Source organism: Oxyura jamaicensis, chromosome 26 (genome assembly GCF_011077185.1).
Source record: "Oxyura jamaicensis isolate SHBP4307 breed ruddy duck chromosome 26, BPBGC_Ojam_1.0, whole genome shotgun sequence".
Classification (NCBI taxonomy): domain Eukaryota; kingdom Metazoa; phylum Chordata; class Aves; order Anseriformes; family Anatidae; genus Oxyura; species Oxyura jamaicensis.
Window position 1 is genome coordinate 3,654,151 of NC_048918.1, and position 14,802 is coordinate 3,668,952.

A 14,802-nucleotide genomic window follows, 5' to 3' on the forward strand; every position below is an offset into this window, starting at 1 on the left:
CGCAGCATCCCCGTCCCAGCACCCATCCCACGCAGCATCCCCGTCCCGGCACACACCTGCACCAGCTGGGGCAGGTAGTCCAGCAGCTCCGTGTCAGAGATGGAGTCGATCCACTGCACGGCCGTCCTCCTCACCTCCTGGTCCGGGAACCTGCGGCCAGGGCCAGCATGTCCCCATGGGTTGGCCACCACGGGACCCTTCCCGCTCACCCCACACCCAAAACCCGACACCAGCGGGGCTGGACGCCCTCCGGCTCAGCTCACAGCGGTCCCAAGCCCAGGCGGCGCCCCGTGCCCGTACGATGGCGACTCACGTGGCGTGCAGGAGCCCCAGGGCGTCCTGGTGGCTCATGCAGGTCCACTGGCCGAGCAGGGCGTAGATGTCGGGCAGGCAGGCCCACTCCCAGCTGGGCGCGCTGGCCAGCAGCATGGGCAGGGCGCCGGGCGCCGCGTGGCAGTAGTAGCGCTTCTCCCACAGCCGCTTGCGGTCGGCGTCCGTCAACCTGCACGGGGAGGGTGGCACGGGCTGGGGACAGGGCACCCCGCTGCCACCGGCACGCACGGTGCGGGGAGACGCCGGTAAACCCCTTGGGAAGAGGGCAAAGGAAAGCGGGATCCTGCCGGCATCCCTCCGAGCTCAGCAGAGGGGGTGGATGCTGGGTGATGCTGGGTGCTCTCCCCAGCCCCACGCTGCACCCTGATCCAGGAGCAGCCATGGAAGAGGTGACCGAGCACCCCCAGGAACCCCCGAGCCACCCCGCCGGGTGTTTTGCAAGCAGGATTGGCCCTGCTGCTGGGTCCGTGTGGCTGGCGGTGAGGGCATGTCCAGCACCAGTGCTGAGCTCCGGGGATCCGGGCGCAGCTGCCGACACCTGATCCTCCCCGTTTATAGCCAGCACCATCCGACGCCGGCCGGCTCAGCCCTGCAGGGCTGGACAAGGGGCCGGGCAGCTGTCCCTGCCGGGGGGACACCAGCGGAGAAGCCACCCTCGGGGCCGGGCAGCCGGGAGAGCCGCTCCTCCACCCGCTCCCAAACTCATCCCCAACCCCCAGCTGCTTTCCTGGCAGGATCAGCCCCCCCCGAATACCCCCGGTGCCTGCCAGCGCCGCACCAGTGCCGGGGGGAGCTCAGCAACCCCCTCCCCAAGCAGGATGATGCTGAGCCCTCTGCTCACCAGTAGAGCGATTTCTTCTGCATGGCCTCCCGCAGCCTGCGCTGGTCCTCCTCGCCCAGGCTGCCGAATTCGTACTTGGGGCTCACCTCGGCCGCCAGCGGGCTCGTGAACTTCACGTCGAAGGCGGAGGTGGGGAAATCGATCTGGGGCGGAGGCGGGCGGGTGAGCGGGGGCTCGGCCTCCCATTCCCACCCCCCCCCCCCAAAAAAAAAGCGCCCCGCCACCAGCACCCACCTGCAGGATGACGCTGTCGGGCTGGTTGAAGTTGGGGGCACTCGACCTGGCTCTGGAGTTGTCCTGGGTCGCCGGCCACAAGCCCAAAAGCTTTCGCCCGCAGGTCAGGACCCTGGAGGAGAAAGGAAGGTGGGGGGGCTGAGGGTGCCGCTTTGGGGAGGGGGGTGGCAGCGCTGCACCCACGGGTGCCCGCTGCGGCCGGACGCCCCACGCACTGCCTGAAGTTGAAGAGCGGGGTGGTGACCCAGCCCAGCGCCTCGGGGACCCGCCGCTGCTTGTTGGTGTCCGAGGAGCTCCCCGGGGGGGGAACGGGCACGGCGAAGAGCGTGACGCTGAGCAGCGTCTCCCGCGGCAGCCGGTTCACCTGGACGGGGAAGCAGATCCTGCAAGAGAGCAGTCGGCGGCTCAACCGTGCCGGGGATGGGTGCTGCCAGCGCCCCAACCCCCACCCCCACCCCCCGCCTCGGGATGCCAAAAAAGAGCCCAGCAAACCCCCTCCCACCCCCCCCTTCTGCTGGCACCGCGGGTGCCGCGTGCCCCCGGCACAGCACCGAGGCCCCACGTCATGGGCAAGCCCCCCCCGGTGTCGGGTACGGCCGGCTGCTTCTGCGCCCTGGGAAGGTGACCAGGGGACGGGGGGGGGCCTCACACACTGACCTCGTCCCGGCTTCTCCCTGGGGGTCCCCGGGGTCGAGGCTCTTCTCCAAGGTGCCCGGGGAGCCCGGGGCACCAGCTACATCCTGCCCGTGGGGTGGGCAGGAGGCACGGAGGGGACGGCACGGCCCCACTGGGCACGGCGCGTGTCCTTCGGGGGCACAGGCGCCTTCTAAAATTATCGCCGTCCCGTCCCCACCTCCCCGGGACACGGCGAATGCCAGGCACGGCCAGGGCTCGGCCTCCCCGCCTGCTCCGGGGGCTATTTTGGGAGCAGATCCCCTTTCCTGGGTGCAAACAAGCAGCTCCGGGGGTGGCGGGGCTGGCGCCGCGGGGCCAGTGCTATTCCCGGGGATGACACAAGAGCTTCCGAAACCCAAAATACGGGGAGAGGAGCAGAGAGGAGGAGGAGGAGGAGGAGGAGGAAGCAGCGTGGCTGGGGACCACCCGTGCCCACCCTGCGGCCAGGGGGCTGCCTTACTGCTGGTCCCATATGATGAGGTGGAAGAGGTACTTGTAGACGTGGGCCTTCCTGGTGTGCAGCGGGCTGCACAGCTCCTTGCCGCCGTGCGTGATGGAGCAGGAGAGGTAGAAATCTTCGTAGCTGCAAGGGGAGCAGAGGGGCCGTGAGCAGGGGGAGCCCTGAGGGTGCCCGGGCTTCACCCCACAAAGGGGCAAACCCCATAGCAGCGGGGTGGGGAGGAGGAAGGCGCTGCCTGGGGGGTGCCAAAGAAGGCTCAGAGCTCTCCCCACCGCCGGCCGTGCTCCAACGCAGCCCCTGCGTGAGCGGCTCCCCCTCCTCGCCATCCCAACCCCACCCGCTCAGCAGGGGAGGGGGCGCAGAGCCCGCCGCCCCCACCCCTGCCGGCCCCGGCCCCATCGGCCCCCGCCCAACCCGTCCCCCGGGGGGCGGCGGGGGGGGGGGGCGGGGGGGGCCCTGCCATGTGGCAGGTGCCGAGCGACAATCCGGGGAGGGCTGCGGGGCGCCGGAGGTCAGGGGGATGCCGGCATTTCCCAGGCTAGCGGCTTTGTTCGGAGCCAGTCACCAGGGGGAATACATTAAGGACGGGACAAAGGCGAGGGGTCCCCGGCGGGGCGGCTGCTGCCACCGCCGCTGCCTCGCACGCCCTCCCCGCGGTGGGCTCCCGCCGCCCGCCGGGACCACCGCCGTCCCCCTGTCCCCCCCGGCACGGGGCCGGGCACCGCGGCACCTAACAAAGGAGCCCGCGGCGGCACCGGGGCCATCTGTCACACCGGGAGCGATGCTGCAGCCCCGAGGGTTGGCGGGGTTGGGGGGGGGGGGAGCGCCGCAGAGCCCGGCAGCATCAGCGCCCCCGGCGCGCAGCCAGGCTGGAAATCCTGCCCGTGGGGAGGTTCGGGGTGGGCTGGCTCTTCTGCGGAGTACCTGGGACGTGTTTCTTACAGCAGCCCCGGGGGGGAGGAATGCCCTGCTAACGGGTGACCGACACGGTGCTGAGCCCCAGGACCCGCGGGCAGGTTTATTTCATCCCCTACCTGGCAGCCCAGGTGATGGGGATGCGGTGGGTGGCGTAGACGGTGAAGGAGAGCGGGCAGGAGAGCAGGCAGGCCTCCTGCACCACGCCGTGCTCCCGGCTGCCCTGCGTGGCCGTCTGGAAGTCGGCGTTGAAGGTGCTGCAGTACAGCCCCACCAGGTCGAGGATGGCGGCCGTCAGGCTCTCCACGATCCTCTCTGCAGGGGAGGCAGGACAGGGGTGACACGGGGCTGCCCCCGGCCCCGCGGCGTCCTTCGGGGATGCTGGGGGGACCCCGGGCACGTCCCCTCCTCTGGGGCACGGCGGGCCAGGGGAGGGATTTCAGGCTTCCCACTGCGCTGGGTTCACGGGGAGGAACAACGGGCACGGCCTCCAGCAACCCTCGTTTCTTAAAAAACGGTTTCAACCGCAATTTTTTGGCCGTAATGATCGAGGAGGAGGGGTTTGGGGATTAAAAGCACCGAGGACTTCAGCCCAGAAGGGGAGGAGGAGAATCGAAATACCTCGATTTTCCCTCTTGGCCAGGACATTTGGATCCTGTGGAGGAAAAAAAAAAAAAAAAAAGAAATAAATCAGAAAGAAACCACGAGAGCAAGGTCAGGAGGAGCCCCCGTGCGCTGCCGCGGCTGGGAGCAGCTCGCCGAGCCAGCGGCTTTACGTAAGCGGCTGGGGGGGGGCTCCATGGTCCCAGCTCCTCCGCTGCTGCCACGGGCAGGGCAAGCAGCTGCCTGCTCCCAGCTACTGAGGAATTTTCCACGTGGTGGAAAGGAAAGAAGGAAGGTTTTTTTTTTTCCCTTTGAGCCCCCCCCGGGCCTTACCTTCTGGATTTTGGGCTGCATGCGGGAGGGGCAGGGGGGCATCTGGTTGAGGGCGGCCGTGATCTCCTGGGACTCGACGGCGGCCAGGGCGTTGCAGATGGCCATGACCGACTGGATCACCCGCTCCGCCTTCAGCGGGAAGTCTCCCTGCGGGCAGGGGGAGGCTGAGCAGAGCCCTGGGCTCAAAGCTCTGCCCTCGGGGAGCCGGCAGCAAACGGGGCAGGGGATGGGGAGCGGCGTCTGCACCCTCTTGTGCCCAAGCGAAGGCCAAGGAGAGGAATAAAGGCTGTCCTGAGCCTTCACAGCAGCTCCCCAACCCACCACGCAGCTGCCACGTGCAGGCTTTCCCTCCTTTCGCCTCCTCTGATGCAGCCTTTGAGCCCCATCGTGATATTTAAAAAAGTCCGCAGCAGATGTCTGCTGCGCTCCCGGGGAATACGGGAGCCCCTTCTTTTGGGGTGAGGCTGTCCCCTCGGATACAGGCAGCCCCCCAGGTGCAGGGATGGGACAGGTCGGGGTGGATCTGTGCAGGAACACCTGGTGATGCTCGGAGGAATGGAGAGGTCGGGGCTCTCCGGGGAGGAGAGGCTGCTTGGAGCCTCTACCAGGAAAATCCGGCACCTCGGGCACGCCGGCAAGGGCGCCGGAGCCAGGCTGTGCCCAAGCCAGCCTCCTTCCAGGGAGGGGACGAGAAGGGCAGGGCTGTCCCGGTGCCACCCAGCCCTTCCCCAAGGCACCGCAGCCCCTGAACGCTCACCTCAGCCGCCAGGAAAGCATCCACCTCGTTGTGGAAGGTGTCGAAGAGGAGACTGAGCGCCTGCCTGCGGACGCGGAGAGCGGAGCTCAGCCCCAGCGGGGAGGGCACCAGGCGCAGGGGCCGTGCTCACCCCGTGCCCCCTACCTGCTGATGGTCTGCTTGATGGGCCTCTCCTGCAGGTGGATGTAGTGGTTGAGGGTGGACGGGCTCTGGTCGTCGTTGGCCTGCAAGAGGAGAGAGGCTGAGCACGGGCTGCGCTGCACCAGCACGGGGCCGCTCCGCGAGCCGTGCCACCCCTGCGAGCCCTCCTGCCCCTCTCCCCGCCGTGGGTCCCCTCTAAGCGGCTTGATCCGGGGCTGGGGGCTCGATCCCTGGAGGTTACACCCAGCTGGGAGCTGGCAGGTTTGCCAAACCCTAACCCAGCCGAGGCTTCTCCCCGGGGCAGGGTCCCGGGGCGGGCAGTGAGGGCGCTCCCCCCGCGGGCACCCACCGTGCGGGCCAGGTCGCTGCGCACAGCCTTCCTCCTCATCAGCTGCAGGCGGATGTCGATGTCGAACTTCCTGCAGTGCTGGATGTACTCGTGGCTCCCCAGCGCGTGCTTGCTGCGGGGGCACAGACAACGGGCTCAGCACGCAGCCCCTCACCCAGCACCAGGCTGGGGGAAAAATCCCCCCAAAGCAGCCCCGTGCTGATGCCCTGTGGCCGGGCACCGCTGTGGCCGGGGTTTGGCCGTGCTTTGCTCGCCTGCAAAACCCTTCACTGGGATGCTCGTGCTTAAAAACCCCGAAGAATAATGTGTTGTTTTTCCTCCTTCCCCTGCATCCTTCACAAAAGCCATGGGCGGCCCTGCGGGTGTGAAAAGGAGCAGGCACGGAGGAGCCCGGCGGCAGCAGGGGGAAAGCCCGGCACCGGGGGCTTCTGCAGCACGGGAGAGCCCCCGACCAGAGCCTGCGGGGCTCGCCGCATGGCCCCGCTTTCCTTGCCAGCTTCAGAAGAGAATGAACCAATTCAGCCCTCGGCGATGCCGCGGCCAGCCGGGCACGGTGCCGCGATGGGGGCGGCACATCTGCAGGCTCAATGGCAGGATGCAGGGGGGGCCGCCAGGGGCACCCCCAGGGCCGCTGGGGACGGGGACACGGAGCCTGATGAGCACGTGGCCGCCAGCACTGGGTCCTGCCCTGCTGCAGGAGGGGCGCTGCATGCAGGAAGCCCGGCCCTCGGGCAGCACCGTGCCCTTATCGCCGCGGGGCCGGCGTCCTGCGCACCCCGCCTCAGGCTGCAAATGTCCCCTGGGGTGCTGTGCTTTGTCCCCTGGGGTGCTCTGCTCCATCCCCTGGGGTGCTCTGCTCCATCCCCTGCCCGGTCCAGCCTTCCCCCTGTGCCTCGCACATGCCAAGTGGTGGAAAGCAGCAGCAGCTCGGGCTGGTTTGGAGAGCTCGGGTGCCCAAGCGGCTCGGCACGGAGCGTTTTGGCACTTCCAGCATCTCCTCCGCTGGGGGAAGATGTGGAAAGAAAAGACGGGCGACAAAAGGGCTTTATCTCCCAGGGCTTTCTCTAAGGTCCTTTGAGGGCCCCGGGAGATACGGGAGCAGCTCACTGGGGACCGCACGGCTCCAGGCAGCATAACGGGCAGGACAACACTGCCGCGACCCTTTTCCAAACGGAGAAGTTAGGCAGAAATGAGGGGATTCGCCCCAGATCGCGCAGGAATCCTGCACAGAACCCAGGACGGGCTTGCAGCCCTGACTGCCGGCCCGAGCCAGCTTCCATCCTCGAAAGCCCTGGCTCCCTCTCCAGAAAGCGACGCCGAGGAGCGGGCTGCACAGCGAGGCGGCCAAGCACCGCTCTCGGCTGCTGCGGATGCCGTTTTTCCAACGGGGGCTGGTTCCAGTTAAGGCTCATTACGGCAAACAGCAAACAGCTTTTTGCTGACAACGGCAGCATTCGCGGGAGGAAAGAAACCAACGGCTGAAGCCCAGCGGGTACCGAGGGGAAAGGGGGGGGCTCCCTGCAGCCCCCCAGCAGAGGGGCAGACGGACGGACCTGCTGCTGTGCCCCGGGCTGGCAGGCAGCACGCGAGCACCCCCGCCGCATCCACGCGCACGCACGCACGTCCTGGGCTCCGCACCCTCCGTGCCGGTGCTGTGCCGGCTTAGCCCGTGCCGAGCAATTCCCAGCTGCCCCTTTAGGGCCTGAAACTGGAGCTAGCGGCGGCTGTGGCGAAGCTCCCGCGATTTCGAGCGGCAGGGCCAGGCCGTGGGGCCGCTCTCCAGGCAGGGCTGGCGGCAGGCAGCCGCCGGGAGGGACGGCGTGTGCCCCTGCGTGCGCGGCTGCCGCTGCCTCCACGCGGCACCTCGCCCGGGACGGAGCTTTGTCCCGGCTAGCGGAGCCAGAAGTGCAGCCTTGGTGGGAGCAGCAAGCCCCCAAGCAAGGGCTCTGCACGGTTCTGGCTTCATTACGGAAGGGAAACCTGTCCCCTTGCTCCCTGCTTCGCACGGCAGGACATTGCCGAGGCTTTGAACCGCCCCCAGTCCCCGCTACCCCCCCTGGAATTGGCTTTTTCCACCTCCTGCAATTTAAAAAACAGGCGGGGGGGGGGAAGCTGGGCTGCTGCCGGGGCAGGGCTGCGCCGCCCCGCTCGGTGACACGGCCGTTATTAATGCTCTCCCAAAGAGCTTTTTTGGCAGCTCCCACACTCGTACAATGCCCGGGGAGGGAAGGATGCTCCCAACACGAGATCACCGCGGTGGCTCGGGAGGCAGGGACGGACCCCAGCCATCCATCACGCCTGCGCCGAGCGAGCGCGGCCGGGCACGTGAGCGTGCCTGCATCCCCCCCCGCGCTCCCCCAGCACTCACTTTTGCAAGAATTCCTCCAAGCCGCAGAGCTTGAGCACGAAATCCTCGACGTCGACGGCGTGCAGCTCATCGTGCGTGTAGCACAGCGTCTGGTAGATGAGCAGGTCCACGGTGGACGAGCCTGCGGGGACAGCGAGCAGCGGTGAGCCCCGGTGTCCCCGGGCTGGTGCCACCCCACGTGCAACGGGAGAACCCCCCCCCCCAAAAAGGCATTGCTCGGGGCTGCTCCTGCCTCACAGCCCTCCCCCGAGGGACACTCACAGTCGCAGGTGAAGGTGAGGGGCTCCCGCAGGCTGTCGCACACCACCGTCACCTTCAGGCTGACGCCGTGCCCCAGGTGCTCGGGGCTGAGGCTGACGGCGCTCCACACGAAGCCGGTCAGGGAATAATCCTTGGTGCTGGGGCCGGACCGCAGCCTGCGGGCAGGGGCAGGCTCAGAGCCGGTGCCTTCCTGTCCTCCCCCCTCCAAACGCCTCCGTCTGGGGGCATTTCGCTGCCTGCCCTCGCCGGAGCCCGGAGCCCGACACCCCCAAGCGAGGGCTCGGGGCGCACCGAGGGGCGCAGGGACGGCTCGGGCGCGGTGGTACTCACACGTCCAGCATGTGGCAGAACGCAGCCACCTCCTCGTCCCGCTCCTCCGACACCTCGAAGAGCTCGTAGCCGTTGGCTAAGGAGTGCGGCCGGGGGGGCAACCTGCGGGCAGGGCGCGAGCCCGTCAGCGGCACCCCGGGGGCTCTCCGCGTTCCCCCTGCACCCCGCCTCGCTCCTCCGTGACCAAGCAGATCGATTGCCTCGTCCTGCCCGGCTTCGGCAGGCAGATCTGAGGATGCTGAGGGATGGAGGGAGCATTCCTGGGCCACCAGGGTGCCACAGCAGAGCCCTGCCCGCGCCCGGTGCCAGGCTCCCCCCGCGCACGGGGCTCCCCGAGCCTCCACCGCTCTTCTGCGGCGAACAATGGCCCCACTGTCAGAGCAATTAACCCAGCCAGCAGCTAACGGGAGACAGAGAAAGGCAGAGAACACGGCAGCCACTAAAGACGATTTTAATGCTCTTTTATAATTGGTTTCTGGCAGCGAGAAAGCCGAGGGCGACCTACACGGCCCCCGCCAGCGGTGCCCGGCTGCAGCGCTCACCCACCGAGGTGGGGGGGGGGACGGGGACCAGGAGAGGCTGCGAGAGGAGGACACGAGCCCGCTGCAGCCCACCTGCAGCCCCCAAACGTTCACGTGCCGGGCTGCCGGGGGCACGGCAGGGCTGGGAGCAAGGCGAGGAGGCAAAATCCACAGGGCACCCACAGCCCCCTCTGCACCCCGCATTCGCCGCCCCGTTCCCCAGCTCTCCCCAGCGCTTCGCCTCCATCCCTCCCGACCTCAAAAGCGGGGAGCAAAAATCCCCTTACCGGGTCGACGGAGATCCTGCGGTTCTTGTTTGGGGCCAGATTCTTCCTGTTGCCGAAGCGGGAGACATAGGTCCGCGGGGGCACCTGGGGGGGGCATGGTCTTGCTCCGTGCCACCGGCTTGCCGCTCGACTCCTTCTCGAAGATGCTCCTGCCTTCCTTCCAGCCCCGGGAGGCTTCCCGCAGCACCTGCGACTCGTAGGTGGACTTCAGGTTGAGGCAGGTGATGGCGTCGTTGATGCCCTCGTAGTCGGCGAGGCCGTAGGGGTCCTCCTCGGAGATGCGCCGGGCGAGCAGCTTGCCGGGCGCGCGCTCGTGCGAGAACATGTTGATGTCCCTGGGCTGGGGCGCTTTGGAGGACGGGGGGGACCCCTTCCCCGGGCGCTGGCTGCCCTCGGGGGGGCTCCAGATGGAGTGCCGGGGGGGCAGCGGGGGCGGCGAGAGCTTTTTGGGGGAGCTGCCCCCGCCGTCGGGGGGCGAGGTGCCATTGAGGGGCTCCCCGAGGAAGTCCCCCTCCGAGCCGTCGAAGATGTACAGGTAGTCCCCGGCCAGCGGAGCCTTCGGCCAGGGCTGGCTGTCCGGCCGGGGGGGCGGCCCGGGAGGGGGCCGGGGTGCCGGGGACCCCTCTGACCCCGTCGGGGGGTTGTAGCTGAGCGTGGGGTCGGAGCCGGAGAGGCCCCGTGCCGCTTTGATGCCGGCGCAGCCGTTGGGCTCGGCGGGGTCGTCCCAGGAGATGAGGGGCCGCTCGCCCCGCTGCTTGGCGCGGCTCTCCTCCTTGTCCTTGTCCTGCCGCAGGCGCGACAGCGCGTCGTACTCCATCTGCAGGGCCTCGGCCAGCGCCAGCTCCTTGCGGCTGATGCCCACCGACTCGAGGGATTTCCAGTGCTCCCCATTGCCACGCGTGGCGGACATCTCTCCGCGCGCCGGGACCTCTCCTTCCTCCCGCGCTCAGAGGGCTCAGGAGAAGGGCATGCTGCGCCGCCGGCCACCTGGGCGGAGGGGAAAGGCGAGGGTTAATGGCTCTGCAAGCTCGTCAAGGCCTGGCCCTAATGAGCCTCGCCCTGGGCGTGCACCCCAGGGGTCATTTGGGAGCGGAGGAGCCCCACATAGGGTTGGGGCTGGCAGCGCCCGAGGTCCGGCCCTTCCTCTCCGCGATGAAATAAAGGAAACGTTCAGGAGCTCGGCAGAGCGATGGCTTAAAGAAAGATTTCGCAGCCTCCAGGCAGGCGCGCGGGGCTGCTCGGCCCCCGGCAGCAGCTGCTGGGGCTATTGCTGGATTTCCCCGAGGACAAAATAAGACACCGAGGGAGGGCGGCGGGGCCAGCGCCAGCATCTGGGGCTGACTCAACCCGCAACCCCAGTGCCCCTCACCGGCATCGCGGGGGCCCGGCGAGCTGCCGTCGCGTGCCCCGGGCACGGCTTCGAGCCCCCCTGGTAGTCCCGGGGGCATTGCTGCGTGGAGAAAACCACGGCCCCCCGCCAGCAGCACTCTGCAACCCGAAAGGAAAAGTGGAGGGAGAAAAGCAGGGGAGGAAGGAAGGGCGTCTGCGGCCCCTCCTGCCTTGCCTCCCCTGGGGGAGAGGATATTCGGTTTGCATCAGCGCAGGCGGCGAGGCAGAACCCCTCAGCCTGTCCCCAGGGGGTTACCCAGCGCAGAGCCCCCCCAGCCTCCCCCCAAGGGGTTACCCGGCTGCTCTCTGCTCACCCCAAAGCCTGCACGGGGCCCTGGACAGCCCGGAGCGACCACTGCCCACCAGCTCCCATTGCTATTCTCCAGCTCCCACCAGCCCAGGATGCTTCATGGAAAAAAAAAAATCAGAGCTGAAACCACCCCCAAGGGACCCGATGGGTCCCTCCGAGCCCCTCCAAGCCCCTTCCAAACCCCCTCTGCCGGCTGCCGTCCCTCAGCAGGGATGCTGCGAGCCCCCGGTGTCGCACAGCCTCCAAACCCGGCGATTTTGCAGAACTGAGCCGCAAGCAGAGAGGAGGAAAAGCCTGACTCGAAACCACCTTCCTGGCCCCTGACCAAGGCACACAAACCGCGGTGACCGCGGAGCCGCCGCTCCCTCCCCACCGTCCGTGCGCCCGGGACCGCTGCCGGGGCTCGCTCAGCGCCGCCAGGCCGGCCCGGCGCTCTCCAAGGCAGGCTGTTTCCCCTCCTAGCAAAATAAATACCCGAGTGGATGTTAAACAGAAAAGTGGAGCAAGCCCAAAGCCTCCGGAGACGTTCGGCACTCGAAATCTCTGGAGCTGAGAGCCGGCCGAGGGTTTTCTCGCTCCAGCCAGGGCGCACGAGCATCCACGAGGGGAGGACGCGGGGTGTGAGCTCAGAGCCGAGCCCTCCTCACCCCCGCACCCTGCAAGGCTGGGGACAACCTGGTGCCCTGCTTCAAGGCGCAACCACCTCCAGCACCCAGTGGAGCACCCCCGTGGATTGCACCCACAGCAGCCCTGGAGACCCAAACAGCCCCCCCGAGCTCCACGGCCCCGAAGCAGACGGCTGCTGATCAGCCCAGCCCTGGCTTCGCCTGCTGCAGGCACGCTTTTTCCCCAAAATTACGGTTTTGAGGGAAAGGGCTCGACCCTCTCCATGTGCAGGTGTCGGTGCCGCAGCCCCGGGTGCCACCGTGCAAGCAAAGGGGGGGGGGGGGGGGGTGCTGCTGGCAGCCACGGGCTTTTCCTGGAGAAACAGAAATCCCAAAAGCTGGCAATCCTGGGCTGCTGGAAGCCGAACAAAGCAAACGTGCTTTTAACCCAAAAGCAATAAAGCAGACCTGAGTTTTCGTGGCTGACAAAGCTACAAATCCACTCTCGTCTCCAGGAACAGCATCTGCTGGGGTCTGAAGCAGAGAAAAGCAGCCCCGAAGCGGCCGTCCCCATCCTGCCCACGTGAAAAACCCCAAAGAGCTGCTGCTGCACCAGGGCCGAGCCGGGCTCCTCTGTGGGGTTTGGTGAGGGGCTGCCCGTGTTCCCACCGAACGCCCCCTCTGCCCTCCAGCCTGTTCGAAAAAGGGCACGGGGCTGAGAGCTGCGGGTTAGGACCCAGTCCGGGAGCTCCAGGGGCAGGCACCGAATTCCGGAGGCAATTTTCCCCTCTTTAAAATATCCCTGCTGCTCACGTAGGGGCAATTTTCTGACTTTAAATTTCCTGGCACGTGCGCCGGTCACGTCAGCCTCGGGAGGCGCGTTCGGCGAGCGCTCGGCGCCCCACCTCGCAGAGAAACGCTTCGGGACGCGGAGCGGCTCCCGCTGCCCCGGCACGGCGCTCGGCGGGGGCAGCCCAGCAGGGAGAAGCACTTGTCCCCTGCCAACCTGCCCTGGCTTGTGGCTGAACATCGTTTTCTTCCTACTTTCCACCAGCAAAGCCCCAAAAAGGGAGGTTGCAGCCTTGTGGGGAGCCGCACGCAGGCACCACGTCCCTCGTGCTCCAGCAGGACCCGCGGCGCTGCCACATGGGCGGCTGCCAGCAGCGAGCTAGGGGGGGACCAACGCGCACCAAACCTCCCCACCCTCCTGTCTGGGACGGTCCTCGGGTGCTGAGGACCAAGGAGAGACAAAACCAAGGCGAAACGTTTGCTTTGCCTTGCTCTCACCTACCGGACAGCCCCGTGCGGCGAGGATGCACCCACCCCGTGCCTCCCCGTGCACCCTCAGGGTCCCCTCGGGGAGGTGCAGAGAGGTTTGGGGGGCTGTTTGCACACCTGCATGCCCGGAGACCCCGCCGAGTTGATTTTTCCATCACCAAAATCACCCGATCCGCCCACGGCGGCCCAGCCGGCCAGCAGCAGGTGGAGAAATAGGAACAAACCCTCCCGAAACGCCTGGGGTTTTTCCCCGCCACCTTTTCATTTCTGAGCCGGTTTGCACGGCGTGGCCGGCCGGACCTGCTCAGCCCTGGTGCTGCCGGATGCTCGCCTGGAAACTGGGGGGGCCCCGAGGGCCCCCAGCCCGGCACAACCTCCCCAACCCTCCTGCCAGCCGTGCCTGAGGGCCCCCCCACTTCCAAGAGCTGCAGCCCCCAGCCCGAGCCCTGCGGGATGCTTTGGGGTGGCTTTTGGGGGGCCCCCCCCCCCCCCCCCCCCCCGCAGGGCTCTCCTTGCCCCCCCAGCAGCAGCGGGACGGGGAGGGACAAGGCGCAAAGAGCCGAGCGTCGGGGTGGGAAGAGGGCGAGGGGGACCGGGGTGGGCTGGGGGTGCAGGGGGCACCCGTGGGGTTTTTTTGGGGGGGGAGCTCGGTGCCCCCACGCAGCCGCCCCCCAGCAGCTGAGCGGCACCTGCTGCGTGCGGGGACGGACGGGGGAAGCCGAGCAGAAAATCATGCTGCCGGATCCCACGCACGGGGCCGGGAACCCAGGGCACAGCGGGGGGGGGGCTCGGTGCTCGCCCCCCGGCTCTGCCCGTCCCCCTCTCCCTTCCCCCTCGCAGGGAGCAGATAGAGAGGTCTGGAGCATCTGGGAAGACATCAAACATCCCAGGGCGAGGAAGGAAAGTGGCGAGCCCCGGAGGGGGCTGTGGGAGCCGGGGGAAGGAGGTTCTGCCTATCAGGGGGAGACAATTCCCACCCATTTATAACCCGGCCGAGGGAGGAGCGGCCACGAGGAGGAGAAAGCCCCCGGCTTCACCTCGGGGGCTGCGGTTCCATCCATCCTGCCCCTGCTGCTGGACGGAGCCGGGATGCTCGGGGGTGCCTCGGGGACACGGCTCCTGGCGGCGTCCCCAGCGCCGTGGCGCGGCCCCGCTGTGTGTCACGGCACGTCGTGGGGTGACAAAGCTCCCCAAATGTCCTGGAGCCTGCAGCAGCAGCAGGGATGCTCCTAAGTCCGCATGTGCAGCACCTAGCGCAGCCTCACAGTGCCCCCCACCAGCTCCAGCACCCCCAGAGCGCGCAGGATTCAGCCCCCCCTGCTCTGGAAGGGACTCTGCTCTCAGTTCTGCCTGCCCCAAACACGGGGGGGGGGGGGGGGGAACGGGGGCCTGTGGGGGCCTTGGCATTGGTCTCCCAGCAGGGCAGTGACCAAGGGAGGCTCCTTGGGTCGGTCCCCAGGTGGTGTTTTGACAGGGCCAAAATGCAGGGGTTTTCTTCCCGGTTTGGAGCTGGAGCTCCACAAAGGGAATCTGGTTTTAAAGGTCAGTTCAAACCGAAACCGAAACCTCGAGCGTTTCACTCCTGGAGCCGCACTCAGCACCACCAAAACACCACACCTTAACCCCGAACCCAGCCAAACCAGCCCTTCGGACTTTTTTCGCTTGCAGCAAAATCGACAGGATTCCCCCCAAACTGATCCCCACGGACACTTTCAAGCACCTCCAATTTTTTACCCCAGCAGGGATCGGGACTGCGGGAGCTGCGGGGCAGGGAGGCGACCGCTCCCCTCCCACCAAACCCCACCAAACCAC

At 67.6% G+C, this 14,802-nt stretch overlaps 1 protein-coding gene across 1 annotated transcript in view; it reads right to left on the reverse strand.

The window, feature by feature from the left end:
• The window catches only part of PIK3C2B (phosphatidylinositol-4-phosphate 3-kinase catalytic subunit type 2 beta), a 15,795-nt gene extending 4,740 nt beyond the window's left edge, over positions 1-11,055 (reverse strand). The window contains 17 exon segments of the mRNA XM_035347059.1: positions 57-150; positions 314-502; positions 1,175-1,317; positions 1,409-1,520; positions 1,624-1,791; positions 2,544-2,666; positions 3,578-3,773; positions 4,080-4,113; positions 4,395-4,541; positions 5,152-5,215; positions 5,296-5,375; positions 5,642-5,753; positions 8,010-8,130; positions 8,271-8,425; positions 8,601-8,694; positions 9,399-9,501; positions 9,503-11,055. Coding sequence (XP_035202950.1) covers positions 57-150; positions 314-502; positions 1,175-1,317; positions 1,409-1,520; positions 1,624-1,791; positions 2,544-2,666; positions 3,578-3,773; positions 4,080-4,113; positions 4,395-4,541; positions 5,152-5,215; positions 5,296-5,375; positions 5,642-5,753; positions 8,010-8,130; positions 8,271-8,425; positions 8,601-8,694; positions 9,399-9,501; positions 9,503-10,318 — 2,751 coding nt within the window. The 5' untranslated portion in view covers positions 10,319-11,055.
• Between the last annotated feature and the right edge of the window lie 3,747 nt (positions 11,056-14,802).